This window comes from Pongo abelii, chromosome 16 (assembly GCF_028885655.2).
Source record: "Pongo abelii isolate AG06213 chromosome 16, NHGRI_mPonAbe1-v2.0_pri, whole genome shotgun sequence".
NCBI classification, from domain to species: Eukaryota; Metazoa; Chordata; class Mammalia; order Primates; family Hominidae; genus Pongo; species Pongo abelii.
Window position 1 is genome coordinate 87,402,420 of NC_072001.2, and position 16,073 is coordinate 87,418,492.

General features: G+C 50.8%; 3 protein-coding genes across 9 annotated transcripts in view; 2 read left to right on the top strand and 1 right to left on the bottom strand.

The window, feature by feature from the left end:
- Positions 1 to 1,242, top strand: part of AP3B2 (adaptor related protein complex 3 subunit beta 2) — a 50,544-nt gene extending 49,302 nt beyond the window's left edge. For all 3 annotated transcript variants that reach the window (XM_024232511.3, XM_024232512.3, XM_054531767.1), the window contains 2 exons: positions 542 to 680; positions 815 to 1,242. In XM_024232511.3, coding sequence (XP_024088279.1) covers positions 542 to 680; positions 815 to 965 — 290 coding nt within the window. In that variant the 3' untranslated portion in view covers positions 966 to 1,242. The remainder of the gene's footprint in view (positions 1 to 541; positions 681 to 814) is intronic.
- Positions 1,243 to 8,464: 7,222 nt separating this feature from the next.
- Positions 8,465 to 14,112, bottom strand: LOC129050179 (basic proline-rich protein-like). The gene is made up of 2 exons (XM_054531781.1): positions 11,718 to 14,112; positions 8,465 to 10,493 (listed from the first exon to the last, which is right to left on the bottom strand). The coding sequence occupies exon 1, from the start codon at positions 13,005 to 13,007 to the stop codon at positions 12,330 to 12,332; it is 678 nt and encodes a 225-aa protein (XP_054387756.1). The 5' UTR covers positions 13,008 to 14,112; the 3' UTR covers positions 8,465 to 10,493; positions 11,718 to 12,329.
- The window catches only part of CPEB1 (cytoplasmic polyadenylation element binding protein 1), a 104,106-nt gene continuing 100,512 nt past the window's right edge, over positions 12,480 to 16,073 (top strand). For 2 of the 5 annotated variants that reach the window (XM_054531143.1, XM_054531145.1), the window contains exon 1: positions 12,480 to 12,672. In XM_054531143.1, coding sequence (XP_054387118.1) covers positions 12,658 to 12,672 — 15 coding nt within the window. In that variant the 5' untranslated portion in view covers positions 12,480 to 12,657. 5 annotated transcript variants of the gene reach the window in all.

A 16,073-nucleotide genomic window follows, 5' to 3' on the forward strand; every position in this document is an offset into this window, starting at 1 on the left:
GGCTTCAGGAGCCCTGGCTAGATCTGGAGCTGCTACTGCAGAGGTGCAATTAAAAATGTACCTGTGAATGCTGCATGTGACTACTGGATCCTGGCTGAGAGATCACAGCAGCCACCTGTGATCTTTTTGCGAGGGCTTAGCCTCCAGGAGCTGAGTGGGAGTTGAATGTGGGTTGGAGGGCCCCCCGGGAAAGATCAAAGGGTGTGAGGTTCAGGATGGGCGAACCTCTTAAGAACTGACTGGCCACTCTCAAGGGGCTGGTAGCCCAGATGTCTGATGGAGGAAGCGCCAAATCAGTCTTTGGTAACAACATGGATAACGGCCTGGGTGGGAGGGGTAGAGAGGCTGACAAAGGCTTCCTGAGGGAGGGCCCAGTCTGAGAGGGAAGTACCCTCTCCTCAAGACTGATGATTTAAATTCTGACCTGCCCTTTGCATGATACCTTCCCAGCGTGGGAGAACTTGTTGCTCAGTAAGCAGACCCAGGTGCTGGCCTCTGTACCCACCACGGCCTCTGCCCTCATCACGACCTCTACCCCCAGGAAAGCTGATGGGCATGAATGAGATCACAGAGAAACTCATGCTGCCAGACACCTGTCGGAGTGACCACATTGTGGTGCAGAAAGTGACTGCCACTGCCAACCTGGGTCGTGTTCCTTGTGGGACATCCGATGAGTACAGGTACTAGGCCACCAGTAGAGGGAAAATGATGAGCACAGGGGCCCTGGTTTGAAGGAGGAGCCCCAGGCGCTGATCCCCTTCCAAACACAGTCACCCTTAGCAGCTCTTCCCCACCCCTTCTACTCCCACCTCAGGTTTGCAGGGAGGACACTGACCGGTGGAAGCCTCGTTCTGCTGACCCTGGATGCCCGGCCAGCTGGAGCTGCCCAGCTGACTGTCAACAGCGAGAAAATGGTGATTGGCACCATGCTGGTAAAGGATGTGATACAGGCTCTGACCCAGTGACTTCCAAATGCTGTGACCTCTTTGGCTCCCATCTATACCTCCCCATGACATCTGGGCTGTCAGTCCCTCTCATCTTTCTCTCTCTCTCATCCTCCTCCTCATGCCAGATAGCATTCAGGGTGCCCTCTCTCCCTCTGGAGGACCAAGCCCTCCCCTAATGCCCTCCCCATGCATTCCTTAGTGATCTCTGCAGAGGGAGATGGCAGCCACTCCCTTCAGTCCTCCCAGATTTCTGTAGCTATTTATGTAGCAGGCTCAATAAAATGTCTTCTCTCTAGCTACTGGCTCACCTTTCCTTCTAGGGGTTTGTCAGGAACAACTCTCGTTGAATCCCCAAGGTAACCATCTCTGGGTCAGGATGCCTAGGAGTCTGTAGGCATCTCTGTGGAAGAGACATCTGGGCTGGGATGGGAAGGCAGAACTGGAAGAGCACCTTGGTCCTTTTTATAGCCTCTGCAAAAACAAGTCCTCTTCAATGGCTGGCAGACCCCCTTAGTGCTTCTTATGGTCCCTTGGGAAGGAAGGACTCATAACACAGGGACTTCCCCAAACAGGTGCTCAGTTCAACATATGTCAACTACCCCAGTTAGTGGGCCTGGAGGCCCCACCTGACTGGGGTACTGACACACTGGTCATCTTAGTGGAAGAATAGGAGATGTATAACTGTGCTTCTCAAACCACTTTGTGGCAAGTCACCTGGGGATCCCATCACACGCAGATTCTATTAGTAGGTCTAGGGTGGGGTCTGAAATTCTGCATTTTTTTTTTTTAAGTGAAAGCAGCCGGGCGTGGTGGCTCACACCTGTAATCCCAGCACTTTGGGAGGCTGAGGTGGGCCAATCACGAGGTCAAGACCAACCTGGCCAACATGGTGAAATCCCATCTCTACTAAAGATACAAAAAATTAGCTGGGCATGGTGGTGCGCACCTGTAATCTCAGCTACTTGGGAGGCTGAGGCAGGAGAATCACTTGAACCCAGGAGGCAGAGGTTGCAATGAGCTGAGATCGTGCCATTACACTCTAGCCTGGATGACAGGGTGAGACTCTGTCTCAAGATAATAATAACAATAACAATAATAATAATAATGTGAAAGCAAGTTTATTAAGTAAAGAAACAACAGAATGGCGACTCCATAGGCAGAGCAGCAGATTCTGTATTTGTAACAAGACACCAGCATCTGCTCACACCTGGAACAAACCTGGTGGGTGCAGTGGGGGTCAGGGCTCTCCCTGACACCTTTTCTGGTGAAGAAAGAGGCTGAGTGAGCAGTGGTTCTAAAATGTATAAAAGGTGTTCCATTAGGATGTGTTCTGTACCCTCCCGCCCCCTGCAAAGTCTATGATCAAATAAGTTTAGGAATCTTGGATTTAAGTGAAATGAGTTCATTTCCCACAGGTCTTCTCAGAACTTTTACTATGCTAATGTACACTGTGACCACCTCTCAGCCTGCAGTGTTACTCAAACTTGGTTTTGATTTTGGAACACTTTCCTCACAACATCTTGATTGACTGGGTTACAAGGAACACACTCCAGTTAGTTTGAGATGTTGAACCTCAGCCTCTGATCCTCTGTGACCAAGACTTTAGGCCCTTGGCCATACTGTCCCTCAGCCCTGCCACTTAGGCATCCTTGAGCATGTCTGTTCATGGGTAAGATGGGGTGAAGCAGCTGTGGCTGTCCTCTCACAGAAGGAGAACAAAGGCAGTGCCAGGGGACAGCCCTGCCTCTGGCTCCAGGGACTTGCTGGGCACTGTAACACCAGAGAGCTGCTGGAGCTGCTGCTTCCCTGAGTGCCTGGGGCCCCAAAGTCTCCCTGGGATCACTGTTTTTGTCACTGCAGATTCTGAGACGGTCCTTCAGTCAAAAGTAAGATTCAGTCTTACTTTTGCCTCTGAATCAGCACTACCCGCAGCACTGAGAGAGGGTGAGGGTGATTTTCTAAGAAATTTGAACAAGGACCATCAGAGAATCCCTTACCCACCTTTATTCTATATCAAAAGCCCCAGAGTAGAGCTGGGCATGTGTTTGTAGTCCCAGCTACTCAGAAGGCTGAGACTGGAGAACTGCTTGAGGCCAGGAGTTCAGGGCTGTATTGCACTATTATTACACCTGTGAATAGCACTCTATCCTGGACAACCTAGCAAGACCCTACCTCTAAAAAAAAAATCCCCTTTTAAAAAAATGGGATTCTGTAGGAACCAGAAGTGCAAAAGGCAAGTCCCTTAACATTCCTCAAGTACAGTCCAGGTTCCCAGAACCTCTTGGAAAGGGCACTGGGATTTCCAACCCTGAGAGTCCACAGAGTTGGAACCTTCACGGCTCTGTGTTGGTGTCTCTGGAACGTGTCCCAGGCTTTGGCATTAGCAGTAGCACCTCTTCATAAGGAAATGGTTCTGGTGTTTGACCAAAGAGAGAGGCAGGAAGCAGGAGAGCAAGGTGTGGGCAGGGGAGAGTATGACTGCAGAAGGAGCCCAGCGGGGAGTGCTGTGCTGCTGGTGAAGGCTGGGCTGGGAGATTGGTGGGGCAGCAATTTCCCACCCAGGAGGAGCATGGGGCCTGTTACGTGCTGAGTGAACAGTCTGTAGTGAGAGAATCTCAGTCACAGAGGAAGGGGGAGTGGTTGCCCCAGCTCTCATCCCAGCCCAGCCCATCTCTTCCAAGGCCATACCTCCCACAACCCTACCACATGAGCATCCCTGAGCAAGTGTGCAGGGATAAGATGGGGGCCTGCCCAGCACACACAGGTGGAAGCAGGTCAGACCTGCAGGGGCTGGGGGCCCCCACATCCCCCGGGGGCATTTTCCCCAACCCATATCATATTCTGTATTTTATCACTGGCCCAAGTCTTTGCCACTGTGGTGACACTTTGTCCCCAGGTTATTAGGGGCCTGGTCACAGAGTGTCTGGATCTCAGTTGGCAGGGAAAATGCTTCCCACGAACAGCCTTTTTTTTTCTTTTTTTTTTTGGGAGACAGAGTCTCTTTCTCTGTTGCCCAGGTTGGAGTGCGGTGGCACAATCTCGGCTCACTGCAACCTCCGCCTCCTGGGTTCAAGCAATTCTCGTGCTTCAGCCTCCTGAGTAGCTGGGATTAGGGATTACAGGCGTGTGCCACCACGTTTGGCTAATTTTTATATTTTTAGTAGAGACGGGGTTTCGCCATGTTGGTCAGACTGGTCTCGAACTCCTGACTCGTGATCTGCCTGCCTCAGCCTCCCAAAGTGCTGGGATTACAGGCGTGAGACACCGCACTCAGCCTAATTTTTTGTATTTTTATCAGAGATGGGGTTTTGCCATGTTGGCCAGGCTTGTCTGAAACTCCTGAGCTCAGGCAAAACACCTGCCTTGGCCTCCCAAGTGCTAGGATTATAGGCATGAACCACCATGGCTGGCCAGTCATGAACAGTTTTGATGGGACAACCAGGGAACTAGCCCGGGGCTGTGGGATTCAGGTGGGGCCCAGGACCACAGGACGGACTGGGAAGCACTCTTAGGACTCTGCTGGTGCAAAGGAAGGGCTGCAGAAAGTGGCCTGGAAGCGGATAGAAACACAGGGACTGGCACAGAGGCAGTGACAAGGATGGGGTAGTGCATCAGTGGGGATCTAGGAGGTCTGAGCCTGACCAAAGGCCTTGATGGGTCAGACGACAATGAGCTCAGGGAGGGGCTGGGAACTGGAATCTAGTCCAGGATGGCTTCAAAACAATGCCCAGGCAAATGGGCAAGGAGACAGCTCCAGTTTCCAGCCAGGCTGCATCACCTGGCTAGCTGCAGTGGCTGGTGACCTGGGGGAACAGATCCATTTAGAGATACCAAGGAAGCCACTACAAGGACCCTGGAGTTGCGACATTAGCTGTGCCCATGCTTGAACTCCCATCTATCTGGCGACTAAGGCAAACCCCTGCACTAGTTCAGCCTATTCTGCTGGGCATCTTGAGAGTCACCTCCCCATAGTGTATCTTCCACATCAAAAGGATGGGTGTTGAGGGTGGGACTCAGAGTGGCAGGACTTTCCCTGTCCTGGCTTGGAAAGGAAAGGGAAAACTGGAAAATTCTGACCCATCTGAGGACCTCGGCCTGGGTCTTCCTTCTGTCACCACCTGGTCTTTTGGCTCCCAGAGTCAAGAGAAGGATGGTGAATTGGTCCCTGGGAGGGTGGAGCCCAGGTTGGGATATGGAGAATAAGGATTAAAAGTGGCGTATCCTCAAGGAAAAGAAGCAGTATGTACCTTTTTGGGTCTTCTACTTGATGGCTTTGGTTTGACCCCAGTCTCTCTCCCTGCATCCCCAATCCCACTGACCTGTGTAGCAGAAGAAAGCACTTAGGGCTGAACTTTTTGATCCTGACCTTTGGGAACTCCTCATTATTTTCCCATTACCAACTGCCCCCTTGCTGCAGAAGATGCTGTGGTGTCACTGAGGCTTTGCTTCCCTATGGCATCTGGAGAACAGAAAGAATGCTTCTCTCTGTCCAGGCCCCAAATACATTAGCCCCTGGCTTTGGGAATATTTTTAAAAAAATCTTGTTTCAGTATTTAAATTTATGAATCTGTAAACTTATATAATTTATAAATTTATGAATATTTAAGTATAGTATTCCTACATAAAATTGTACAGATCACAAGTGTTCAACTTGATGCATTTCATAGACTGAATAACCCATGTAAACAGCATCCAGCAAGAAAAAGCGGCAGCACAACTTCCTCATGGCTGCTTCCAGTTTGGGGCAGTGTTTCATTTTGCTGAGAGATTACAGAGTCCTGAAACAGTTTGACACCAGGCTCCAAGTGGCAGTGGGATTCCAGAAGGCCAACATGGATTTGTGTCCAGCAATGCCAACACAGTGGCAGATGCTTCTCTTTGGGGCTACTAGGGATGTGTTAACAACAGCCTCTGTGGGAGGGGCAGGGTATGTGGAAATAGGAGGGTTGTCTTGTTTTGGCTGTGAAGAATGTAAGGAAACAGCTATGGGGGAAGAGGAATTCTTGAGAGCTTGGGCAAGGTGACCTTGACCTTGGATGTGCTAAGACCCCAGCATCTGTACCTTCAGAGGGAAGTCAGGGAGGGAGAGGTGGGGTTGGTGTTTCTCATGGGTACCAAGGCAAGACCAAGACCCTGGACTCCTGACCCTCACCAAGAAAAGTTGCATACTCAAGTAAATCTCTGAATGTCTCAATTTCCCCAGCTGCAAAACAAAGGGGATGGCCTCTCCGATTCCCATGTCTCTGGGCATCCACTAACCCATTACAAGCATCTCAGGACAACCAGCACTCACCTTCAACCTCCAAGATACTCCCCAATGATCTTTGCTACCTGATATCTGTATCCTTGTGTCATTCCCTCCCACATATTATCAATGTTGGTGTATGTGAATAATAGGATACAAATGATGTTATGTCATTTCTGAGATTAGGTTATAAAATTCTTTGCACCTCCATCTTGGTTGGTCTCTTCCTCCCTCTCAAGCCAGCTACCATGTCTTAAGCAGCACTATGGAGAGGTCCACGTGACAAGGAACTGAGGCTTTTGCCGGTACCCACTTGAGTGAGCTTGGAAGCTGATCTTCCAGCCCAAGGCAGAGCTTCAAGTGACTGCAGTTCTGGCTGACATCACGACTGCAACCTCATGAGAGATTCTGAGCCAGAACCAGCCAGCTAAGCCATTCTCTGTTTCCTGACTCCCAGAAATTGTGCAAGATAATAAATATTTGTTGTTTTAAGCTGCTTAGCTTTAGGGGTAACTTAATAGCAATAAATAAATAATACAATCCAGCCTTCCACCCATCTCCTGGGTTGTTGGGAAAGCCCTCAGGGAGCCTGGATCCCTGACTCTGGCCTTCAGAGCACTCTGCTCCCATATTCAGTGTCTGAGTGGTGTGCCTGAGTTGGCTTCTCCTGGCTCATGAGGGCTGACTGTTATTACACATTCAGGAATTTTGTGAGCCAGATGATGTCACACTGACAATTTGAAATCAGCCGTGGTGGGAGTTTTTATGCCATGGAAAGAGACAAATGCTACAAATCACTTCCCTCCCCCAGCCAATTGTCAAACATTTACCAGCACATCACTGCCCTTAATTATCCCCATCTCTGTCTCTTTAAAATATTATTATGTATTTCAAATTTAAAAACTATCATAACCACCTGTATACTAATCATCCAACTTGAGAACTGAAGCACTCATCAGTTCAGTGCTCATCAATTCAATGTCCCCCATACCCCTCATTTCATGACTGCTTCCTTTCCCACCTGAAGCAAATCATCATTCTGAATTTTCTGTTTATCAATAACATCCTTTTTTTGTACTTTTACTATATATAGATGTGTTCCTAAACAATATATAGTACCATACTTTGCGATGGTGGTGGGTACTACACGTTTTCAAATTTTATATAAATGGCATCTTAGAGTATGTTTTCTCCTACATCCTGCTTTTTCATTCAATATTGTTTGTAAGTCATGTTGATGTGATCTGCTGTATTTCATTTACTTTTATTTATATATAGAATTCCATTGTATGACTATACCATAATTTATTGATCCACTCTCCTGCTGGTGGGCATTTAAGCTTATTTTATTTTGTTTTGTTTTTGTAACTATTAACAAAACAGCTACAGACATTTTTACTCATGTTTCTTAACACATATGAAAGTTTCTCTAACATATTTTCCTAGGAATGGAATTGCTGGGTCATAGAGTATACACTTTTTCAAGTTAACTAGACAATCCAAATTGCTCACCAGAGTTGCTATACTTCACATCAGTAATATTTCTAGCAGCTTTATTCATAATAGTCCCCGAAGTGGAAAGAATTCAAATTCCAATCAATAGGAGAATGCAGAAATAAATTATGGTGTATCTATACAATGGAATACTACTTAGCAATACAAAGGAACAAACTGCTCCTACATGCCAACAACATGGATGGATCTAACAGGTATGTTGAATGAAAGAAACCAAAAATTATATGAAGTCTAGAACAGGTTAAACGAATCTGTAATGAAAAGCAGTAAGGATAACGGTACCTTGAGGAGGGAGGTATAAAGTGGGAAGGGGCAGGAAGGAACCCAATGGGGGTTCTGGAGAGATTCTATGTCTCCATGCGGGTGGTGATTACCTCGGTATACACTTAAGATTTGTGCACTCTGGCTGGGTGTGGTGGCTCACGCCTGTAATCCCAGCACTTTGGGAGGCCAAGGCAGGCGGATCACAAGGTCAAGAGATCGAGACCATCCTGGCTAACAGGGTGAAACCCCGTCTCCACTAAAAATACAAAAAATTAGCTGGGCGTGGTGGCGGGCGCCTGTAGTCCCAGCTACTCAGGAGGCTGAAGCAGGAGAATGGCATGAACCCAGGAGGCAGAGCTTGCAGTGAGCCGAGATCTCGCCACTGCACTCCAGCCTGGGCGACAGAGCGAGATTCCATCTCAAAAAAAAAAAAAAAAAAAAAAAAGATTTGTGCACTCTATGCATTGTCTTCTCTCCATTAAAAGATGTGAAACATAAAAGCACACACCAAAGTAGCTGAACCAGTTTACGCCCTCACTGGCAGTGATCCTGCTACTGGGACAGTGAAACTCAATCATTTTTTTCCATTTGAAAAGTGTGGCATGGCATCTGATTGTGGTTTCATTTGCATTTCCCTGGTTACTGATGAGGGTGGGCATCTACTGATGTTTATTGGCCATTTGGATTTTCACTTGTGTCAACTGCCTATTCTCATCTTTTGCCCATTTTTCTGTGGAGTTGTGTTTTTTCCTCATTGATTATAGAAGTTCTTATATAGTCTGGAAACTAGTTCTTTGTAAATACATGGATTGGAGATATCTTCTTCCAGTGTATGGCTTGTCTTTTCAAGCTTTAAACAATATCTTTGGCCGGGCGGTGGCTCACGCCTAATCCCAGCACTCTGGGAGGCTGAAGTGGGCGGATCACAAGGTCAGGAGTTCGAGACCAGCCTGGGCAACATGGTGAAACCCTGTCTCCACTAAAAATACAAAAATTAGCCAGGTGCAGTGGCAGGTGTCTGTAATCTCAGCTACTCTAGAGGCTGAGGCAGAAGAATTGCTTGAACCCAGGAGGCTGAGATTGCAGTGGAGCCGAGATCACGCCACTGTACTCCAGCCTGGGCGACAGAACAAGACTCCGTCTCAAAACAAACAAACTCTTTTAGTAAACCAAAGTTTTTAATTCCAGTGTGGTCAAATGTATTGTCTTCCTTTATATTCTGTGCTTATTGTTCCAATCATTTTTCCAAGTTTACAAAATTCATCCACGGGCTGAGGTAAAAAAAATTCTCCTATATTTTCTTCTGAAAAAATTCTAAGTAAAGCTTTTCAGAATTGTATTTTTAACTTACTTTTGTGTACAATGAAAGGTGGGGCCAATCCACTCTTTTTTTTTTTTTTTTTTTGAGATGGAATCTCGCTCTGTCACCCAGGATGTAGTGCAGTGGTGAGATCTCGGCTCACTGCAAGCTCCGCCTCCTGGGTTCATGCCATTCTCTTGCCTCAGCCTCCCAAGTAGCTGGGACCACAGGCGCCCACCACCATGCCCAGCTAATTTTTCGTGTGTATTTTTAGTAGAGATGGGGTTTCACCATGTTAGCCAGGATGGTCTCGATCTCCTGACCTCATGATCTGCCCACCTAGGCCTCCCAAAGTGCTGGGATTACAGGCATTAGCCACCGCGCCTGGCCCCAATCCACTCTTTTATCCCACTTAAAAGGAACTTGAAAAAACAAAGAACATGGTTTCTTCTGTACAGAGCTTGGCAAAACTTGAGCAGAGACTGTGTGTGTCTACCTTGTGGTCTTGAGTTCCTGAGTGAATTCCTTTTCTTATCTTTTGCAACCAGGAAATTATTTTCTCCCATCAAACTTCTCTCTTCTTTTAGCTCTCTGCCTCCTGCAGAAGCACTGAACACCTGAGCATATAAAAGACTATAGGGTCCCTCCTGTCTCCCTAGTACATATATTTAAAATGTAGTCCAGCTAATTATATGGTTGGACTTAAAATCAGTATTGTAAGTCTGGGGCTTGACTGCAGAGACAGTGCCAGGCATAGCTGGGCTCAAAGGCTGTTTGTTGACTGGGAGAATAGATAATGCTGCCTATTTGTTTCTGCTGCTTCTGCCAGTGACCAGCTGTGGGGACTTGACCAAGTCATTTAATATATTCACCTCTGTCACTTTCCACACCCTGCCCTGTAGATTATGGTCACCTTCAGAGGGACTGTTCTTCCTGTATGACCTGCAGGCCTAGCCAAGTCCAGGTAGGGAGCAAGGACTCGCCCACACCTGAGGTCATGACTGCATTTGGTCAAAGTTACCTCTTCTCTCAACATCTGCAGTCAGCTCTGGGGTCATTCACAGATAAGCACACACATAAGCATGCTGGAAGTTTTATCCTCATCTGGTTAAGACTTCAGGCTCTGAAACCAGAAGACGGCCTTGGTCTGAGTCCTTGCTCTCACACTTTTAGCTGGGAATCTTTTGGCAAGTTACTTAACTTCTTTGAGCTTCAGTCTCATCTGCAAAATGAGATAACATAGGTAAAGCACTTAGAATTTTCCCATGCGCACAGTAAGTGGTCAGTGAAGACGAGCTATTATTATTATCTGCAACAGAAAGTTTGGGGAGACAGATTTTAGGCAGCAGAAGTTTCTGTTCCAAGTCTCTTGAAAGATGCCTTCATTTTCTTATAGTTGAGTTTTGAAATATGAAAGGGCCTCCAGACACCCGCTCCCCTGGGCACTATTCTGGGTTTCCGATTCTTATGTTGCTCAGCTTTTGGGTCAGAGAGGAGAAAAGGATGTCAGGGATCACAAACTGGCAGCCAGTGAGCTGCATGGGGCCCCTGGACATGCTGGGCTTGGCTCTTTTCATTTGAATTAATAACCAACATTAAAATTCACATTCAAGATTTCACTTAAAAAAAAAAGTACTTCCAGCTTTTCTTGAAAGATCTGACTGGGCTAGGACCTCGTTTCTACATGGTGCCCACCAGCTAACAGCCCTTTTGGGTGTGGCTTGGGCCTTCAGTGCTGTCGCCCACCCTCACTTGGCTCCTGTGCTGTAGGCATCTGGGTGTGGCACCTTCTCAGAAGCAGCTGTCCTACGCTGCTTGTGGGCCAGGACAAGACTCAGGTAGGCTACCCCTGGAGAAAGCATGGCTCAAGAGGGAGAGGTCCCAGCGAAGTTGCTCCTGCCTTGTCCCTGTAGTCATCACCCTTTCTGCCCATGACCTCAGCAACCCAAAGAAGCTCCTGTAAGTAGACCAAGTGGATGGAGACTGGCCAACTCCCACTGTCACTCACCCCCTTGTGGACTTCTACTCTTACGCTCACCACCCTTCCCCCCTTAATCCTTCTGAAACACTAGATTATACCATCAGCTTCCTCTTTCTCCATCACCTCAGGCAGAAACTGACAGTTACCTGTCTCTCTCCCCTTAGCCATTAGATCAAGCCCAGGAAGAAGGCAGCACCATCCTTCCTAAGTGCCAGGAGGGGACCGGAGCATAGTTAGTGCTTATTAAATAGTATCATGATAACATGACACATGTAAAACACTTAGCAATGTTCAATAAACTCTGGTCCCTTTCCTCCCCACTCCAGTCCCTTGTTTTCCCCCTTTTCTGTCCAACCTCTTCTATGTCTCCAGTAACACCTTAAAACAGACTCGACAACTGCCAACCCCTTTTACAATTCTCTAATAGTTTTCCTGCTGTCTGCAGAATAAAGGCCCCTTACAAACCAGGCCCAGGCTTCCCTCCGGCGGTATCAGGTCGCATCATCATCAGTCCTGGTCAGAGGGAGCCGCTCGGTGCCGGTGCCGTCCTCCCTCTCTGCCTTTGCTTGGTCTCCCGCCTGGAATGCCATCTCCGCCTCTGCGTTTGCCTGGGGTTTCCGGTCCGCCCCTGCTCCAGGTGCCCCAGGACGCCTGCCCTGGATCCCTCGCCCTATCCCTTGCCCTATTTCTGTGAAACTTTCTATCTCGGTGTGTCGGGAGCGCCGGAAGCGGTTTCCCCGGAGAACTCCGGTCCAAAGAGGACCAATGATGTCTTTGGAACTTTCTGGAATGTCCTGACTCTCGCGGCCCCCTCTGCAGCGCACGGAGCAGTGGGTCTAAAGTGAGTGCGCCTTCTGGAGCCCGGGGGCTACGGTTCCGACCAAGGATGCAGGGCAGGCTCTCGCCCTGGAGAGATCACTGGAAGAGAAGGAGAGTGGACACGAGGCTGTACTGACGAAGCGATCGCCGCCGCTCGCAGGGGCTTGTAAATCGTGCCCTCTTTCGTTAAGAGGGAAACTGAGGCCCAGGGCAGACAGTGACTCGGCAAGGGTCACTTAGGTGATGGCGCGCTCAGGCTTAGGTCTCTGGCCCCCCAGGGGGCAGCTGTGGCCAGCAGTGGCGGCAGTCCCCGCCGGGTTCCGGGTGGGCGGCGGAGCCCTCCTTGGCTCGGCCTGCTAGGAGGGGCGGGGCGCGAGGGGGCGGAGGCGAGGGCCCGGGCGGGGCCGACACAGGTGCTCCGCATCCGGCCGGGGGGCGGCTCCGAGGAGCGGCTCGGAGCTTCATAAGCTGCCGGGGTGCGGGGCTGCGCGCGGCCCGCTGCAAAAATAGTGCCCACGTGCGTGCGCGTCTCTTGCCCGCCGGCTGGCCGGCCAACCCGTCAGCCCTGCAGGGCCACACCGGCCCCATGGCGTTCCCGCTGGTAAGAGCCGCCCGCCGCTCGCCTGGGCGGGGCCGCGTCCCGGCCGCAGTAGCTAACGGTCCGCGCGCAGCCGGGTCCGGCGCCGCGGTACCCCCATCCCCCGCCCCGTGCGCGCGAGTCCCGGGCGGGGCGCGGTCACGTGCCCGCGGGCGTGGGGCCTCGTGGAGGGGTGGAGGGCGAGGGGGGCAGGGAGCCTCCTCGTGACTCAGGGCCTTTGGGCTTAAAGGCGCCGCAGCCCTGCGGGGGCGGCCGGTGGGGCCTCCGAGCCGCACTGCGGCCTCCGGGCGGTCTCGAGCGTCTGTCCAGACGGGAACTGACCGGACATAAAGGAGCATCGGCGCCCGTAACGTTTCTTTATCACACTGCCGTCGCACGGGAGACCCGAAGCCGCTGGCGTTGGAAGCTCACGCCCCCTGCGGGTCTCTTTAGCACCCGGCGCGCGGTGGGGGGGCACGGGCGGGACGGGGCGGGGCTGCTGACGGCGTAGACCCCGTGCTCTGTGGAGAGCCCCACGACGGCGGCGGTCTCGGCCCCTTTAAGGTGGAGGGATCAAGCCCCTCGTGCTTCTTCCCAATCCCGGGCAGGTCACGTGGCTTCACACCTTCGCTAGGCGCCGGAGAGGGACTCTCGAGGGCGGGGCTGGCCAGGTAGTGTGGCGCGAGGGCGGAAGACTGGCGGGGCTTCGTGCCCGGGAGACCCGCGGGGCTGTCGGCTTTGAGGTGGGTCCTGGGGGCATGGGCGGGAGAGGGGTAGGCTTGCAGGCCGCGGAGGTGGCGTAGGCGGGGAGCGACCCGAGCCCACTCTGGGCTGTGCTGTTCGGACCCTCAGCCTGGCGAGCGGGTGCATGTGGCCTCGCGTTCTGGTCATTCTCCTCAGTGCGGGACGAGGCCAGGTGCCCAGACTCAGGGGCGGCCTCAGGTTTGGCGGAGCAGCGGCTGGGGCCCTGGACGGGTCGCTCCCGTTGATGACAAGCTGGTTGGGCGGGCCTGTGCCCGCCTGGAGTCACCTAAGTGTGGGGGGGACTCACCCACAAAGGGGCCCTCACTTTGGGGTGTCCCACCCGGCGTCATTCCCCGGGGCTTTTTCATGTCGTGGGTTCCTCAGTGGTCGAGTCGACTGAGGCTTTGCTGCCTCATTCCTAGAGGACCCAGGGAGACTAGAAGGCTCTGTGAGCGGCCCCGCGCTGACCCCGTGACCGAGAAAAGCCAGGCGGACTCCTGGGCTCTTGGGCACCTTCGTGGGCGCGCGCTTATTTTTCGGGGGCACTTTGCTCCCTGCAGGCCTGGCCCCTTGCACCGTGCTCTCAGCTGGGGGAAGAGAGTCGGGAGCCGAATTCGCTCTTAGAAGCCGGGGTGCCTCCCGCCAGGCCCGCCTGGGAGGAGGCCGCGTCTCTCCTCCCCCGCCCCGCGCCTGCAGCCCCGGCCCTGACTGACGCCGCATTTCTCTGGCAACCGCTTCCCTTGGTCTCCCTGGCTACCGCACTGCCTCCCCGCGCTCTCTCCTGGCACCTGAGTCAACTACTGGGCTGTGTCGTTGGTGGAGAAGAGGGGCAAGTGGGTGGGGTACCTATTCTGGAAGGCACAGGTGCACTGCCCGCCTCTTGGCTGCCCCTCAGGTGACGGTGCCGTCCCTTGCTAGCGGGAACAGTGTCTGCTAAGGACAGTTTGCACCCTGAGGCTTATGTTCCCTTTGAGTCTAGGGACACATGCTGGGTTAAAAAATAAAAATAAATTCACACAGGACCCAACCTTGGAAACCTCAAGTTGGTGATTGTTTTCCTGATTGGTTTTTTGCATAGTTAGAAAAGCTTGTGGAGCTCAGTGGGGCTGCTGGCTGTCGAAAACCCTGGGGATGGTGTTTTGGGGACTCATCACTGGTCTTTTATTTGTCCCCATTGAGCTGGCTTGTAGCTGAACTGTATTCCCAGATCACGTTGCTGTAAGAGTTTGGCTTTTTATTTTTTAATATTTATTTATTTATTTATTTATTTTGAGAGGGAGTCTTGCTTTGTTACCCAGGCTGGAATGCAGTGGCGCGATCTCGGCTCTCTGCGGCCTCCACCTCCCGGGTTCAAGCGATTCTCCTGCCTCAGCCTCCTGTGTAGCTGGGATTACAAGCTCGCGCCACCACGCCCGGCTGATTTTTGTATTTTTAGTAGAGATGGGGTTTCAGCATGTTGGTCAGGCTGGTCTCGAACTCCTGACCTCGTGATCTGCCCACCTCGGCCTCCCAAAGTGCTGGAATTACAGGCGTGAGCCCGCTCGCCTGGCTGAGTTTCGCTTTTTAAATTTTTTGTCAGGGGGATTTAAACTTTGGGTGGCCTGGTAGTGCCTGCTCAGTTTATAGAAGTAGGATTTGGAAGTTGACTACTCTGTGTGTAAGTCAACCTTTGTAATAAAAAAGTACGGCCCGGCGCCATGACTCACGCCTTTAATCCCAGCACTTTGGGAGGCCGAGGCGGGCAGATTACCTGAGGTCAGAAGTTCAAGACCAGCCTGGCCAACAAGGTGAAATCCCGTCTCTCCTAAAAATACAAAAATTAGCTGGGCGTGGTGGTGGGCGCCTATAATCGAAGCTACTTGGGAGGCTGAGGCAGGAGAATCGCTTAAACCCAGGAAGTGGAAGTTGCAGTGAGCCGAGATCGGCCACTGCACTCCAGCCTGAGCGACAGAGCGAGACTCCATCTCAAAAAACAAAACAAAACTTGGTTTCCCCCCTCCGAACCGTTTGTCTTGTAAACAGCTCCCTGGTCTAGGCTCCCATGTGTGGGAGGGAGGTTGTGCCAGCCTGTGCAGCACATCAGAGGTTGGAGAGCTGATGTCTGTGGTGAATAATCATGGAAACGTTTGCAGTTTGGGTTAGGCCATAGGCGTTTGATACAGGAATGGTTCTATGGGCTTTCCTTTCACTGTACTGCACAAACCAGTGCCCATGAAGCAAAAAGTGGAGGAGGAAGATAAAGTAATAAGACTCCAGGCTTAGCACCAAACTTAACTAGTGACCTAATGATAATAGCTGCCTTAATAAGCATTTTCACTGAGCACAACCATTAATTTTATTCTTAGTCTTTAAAATGGGTTGCAAACTCAAACCCTCTAGGGGCCAGAGGTAACATAAATGAGCAAAGGAGGAGGAAAGAAAGGTAATGGCTTCTGAACTACAGAGTATGTGCCTCTTTGAAAGGAGCAGCCACTAGCCGATTGTTGCCCAGCAAAAATGTGGGCCCAGAGTTGGTGGATCTTTGACTTGCTTCTAAACTGGCTATCTCTATTTTGATGAATCTCCTGACTTTTAAATGTAGCATTAAAAAAATTTTAAACACTATGGACCAAATGTAACATGTCTTTAATGTTGGATTCAACCTGAAGGCAAGTTTGGAATCTGACTTAAAAACGCCCCTT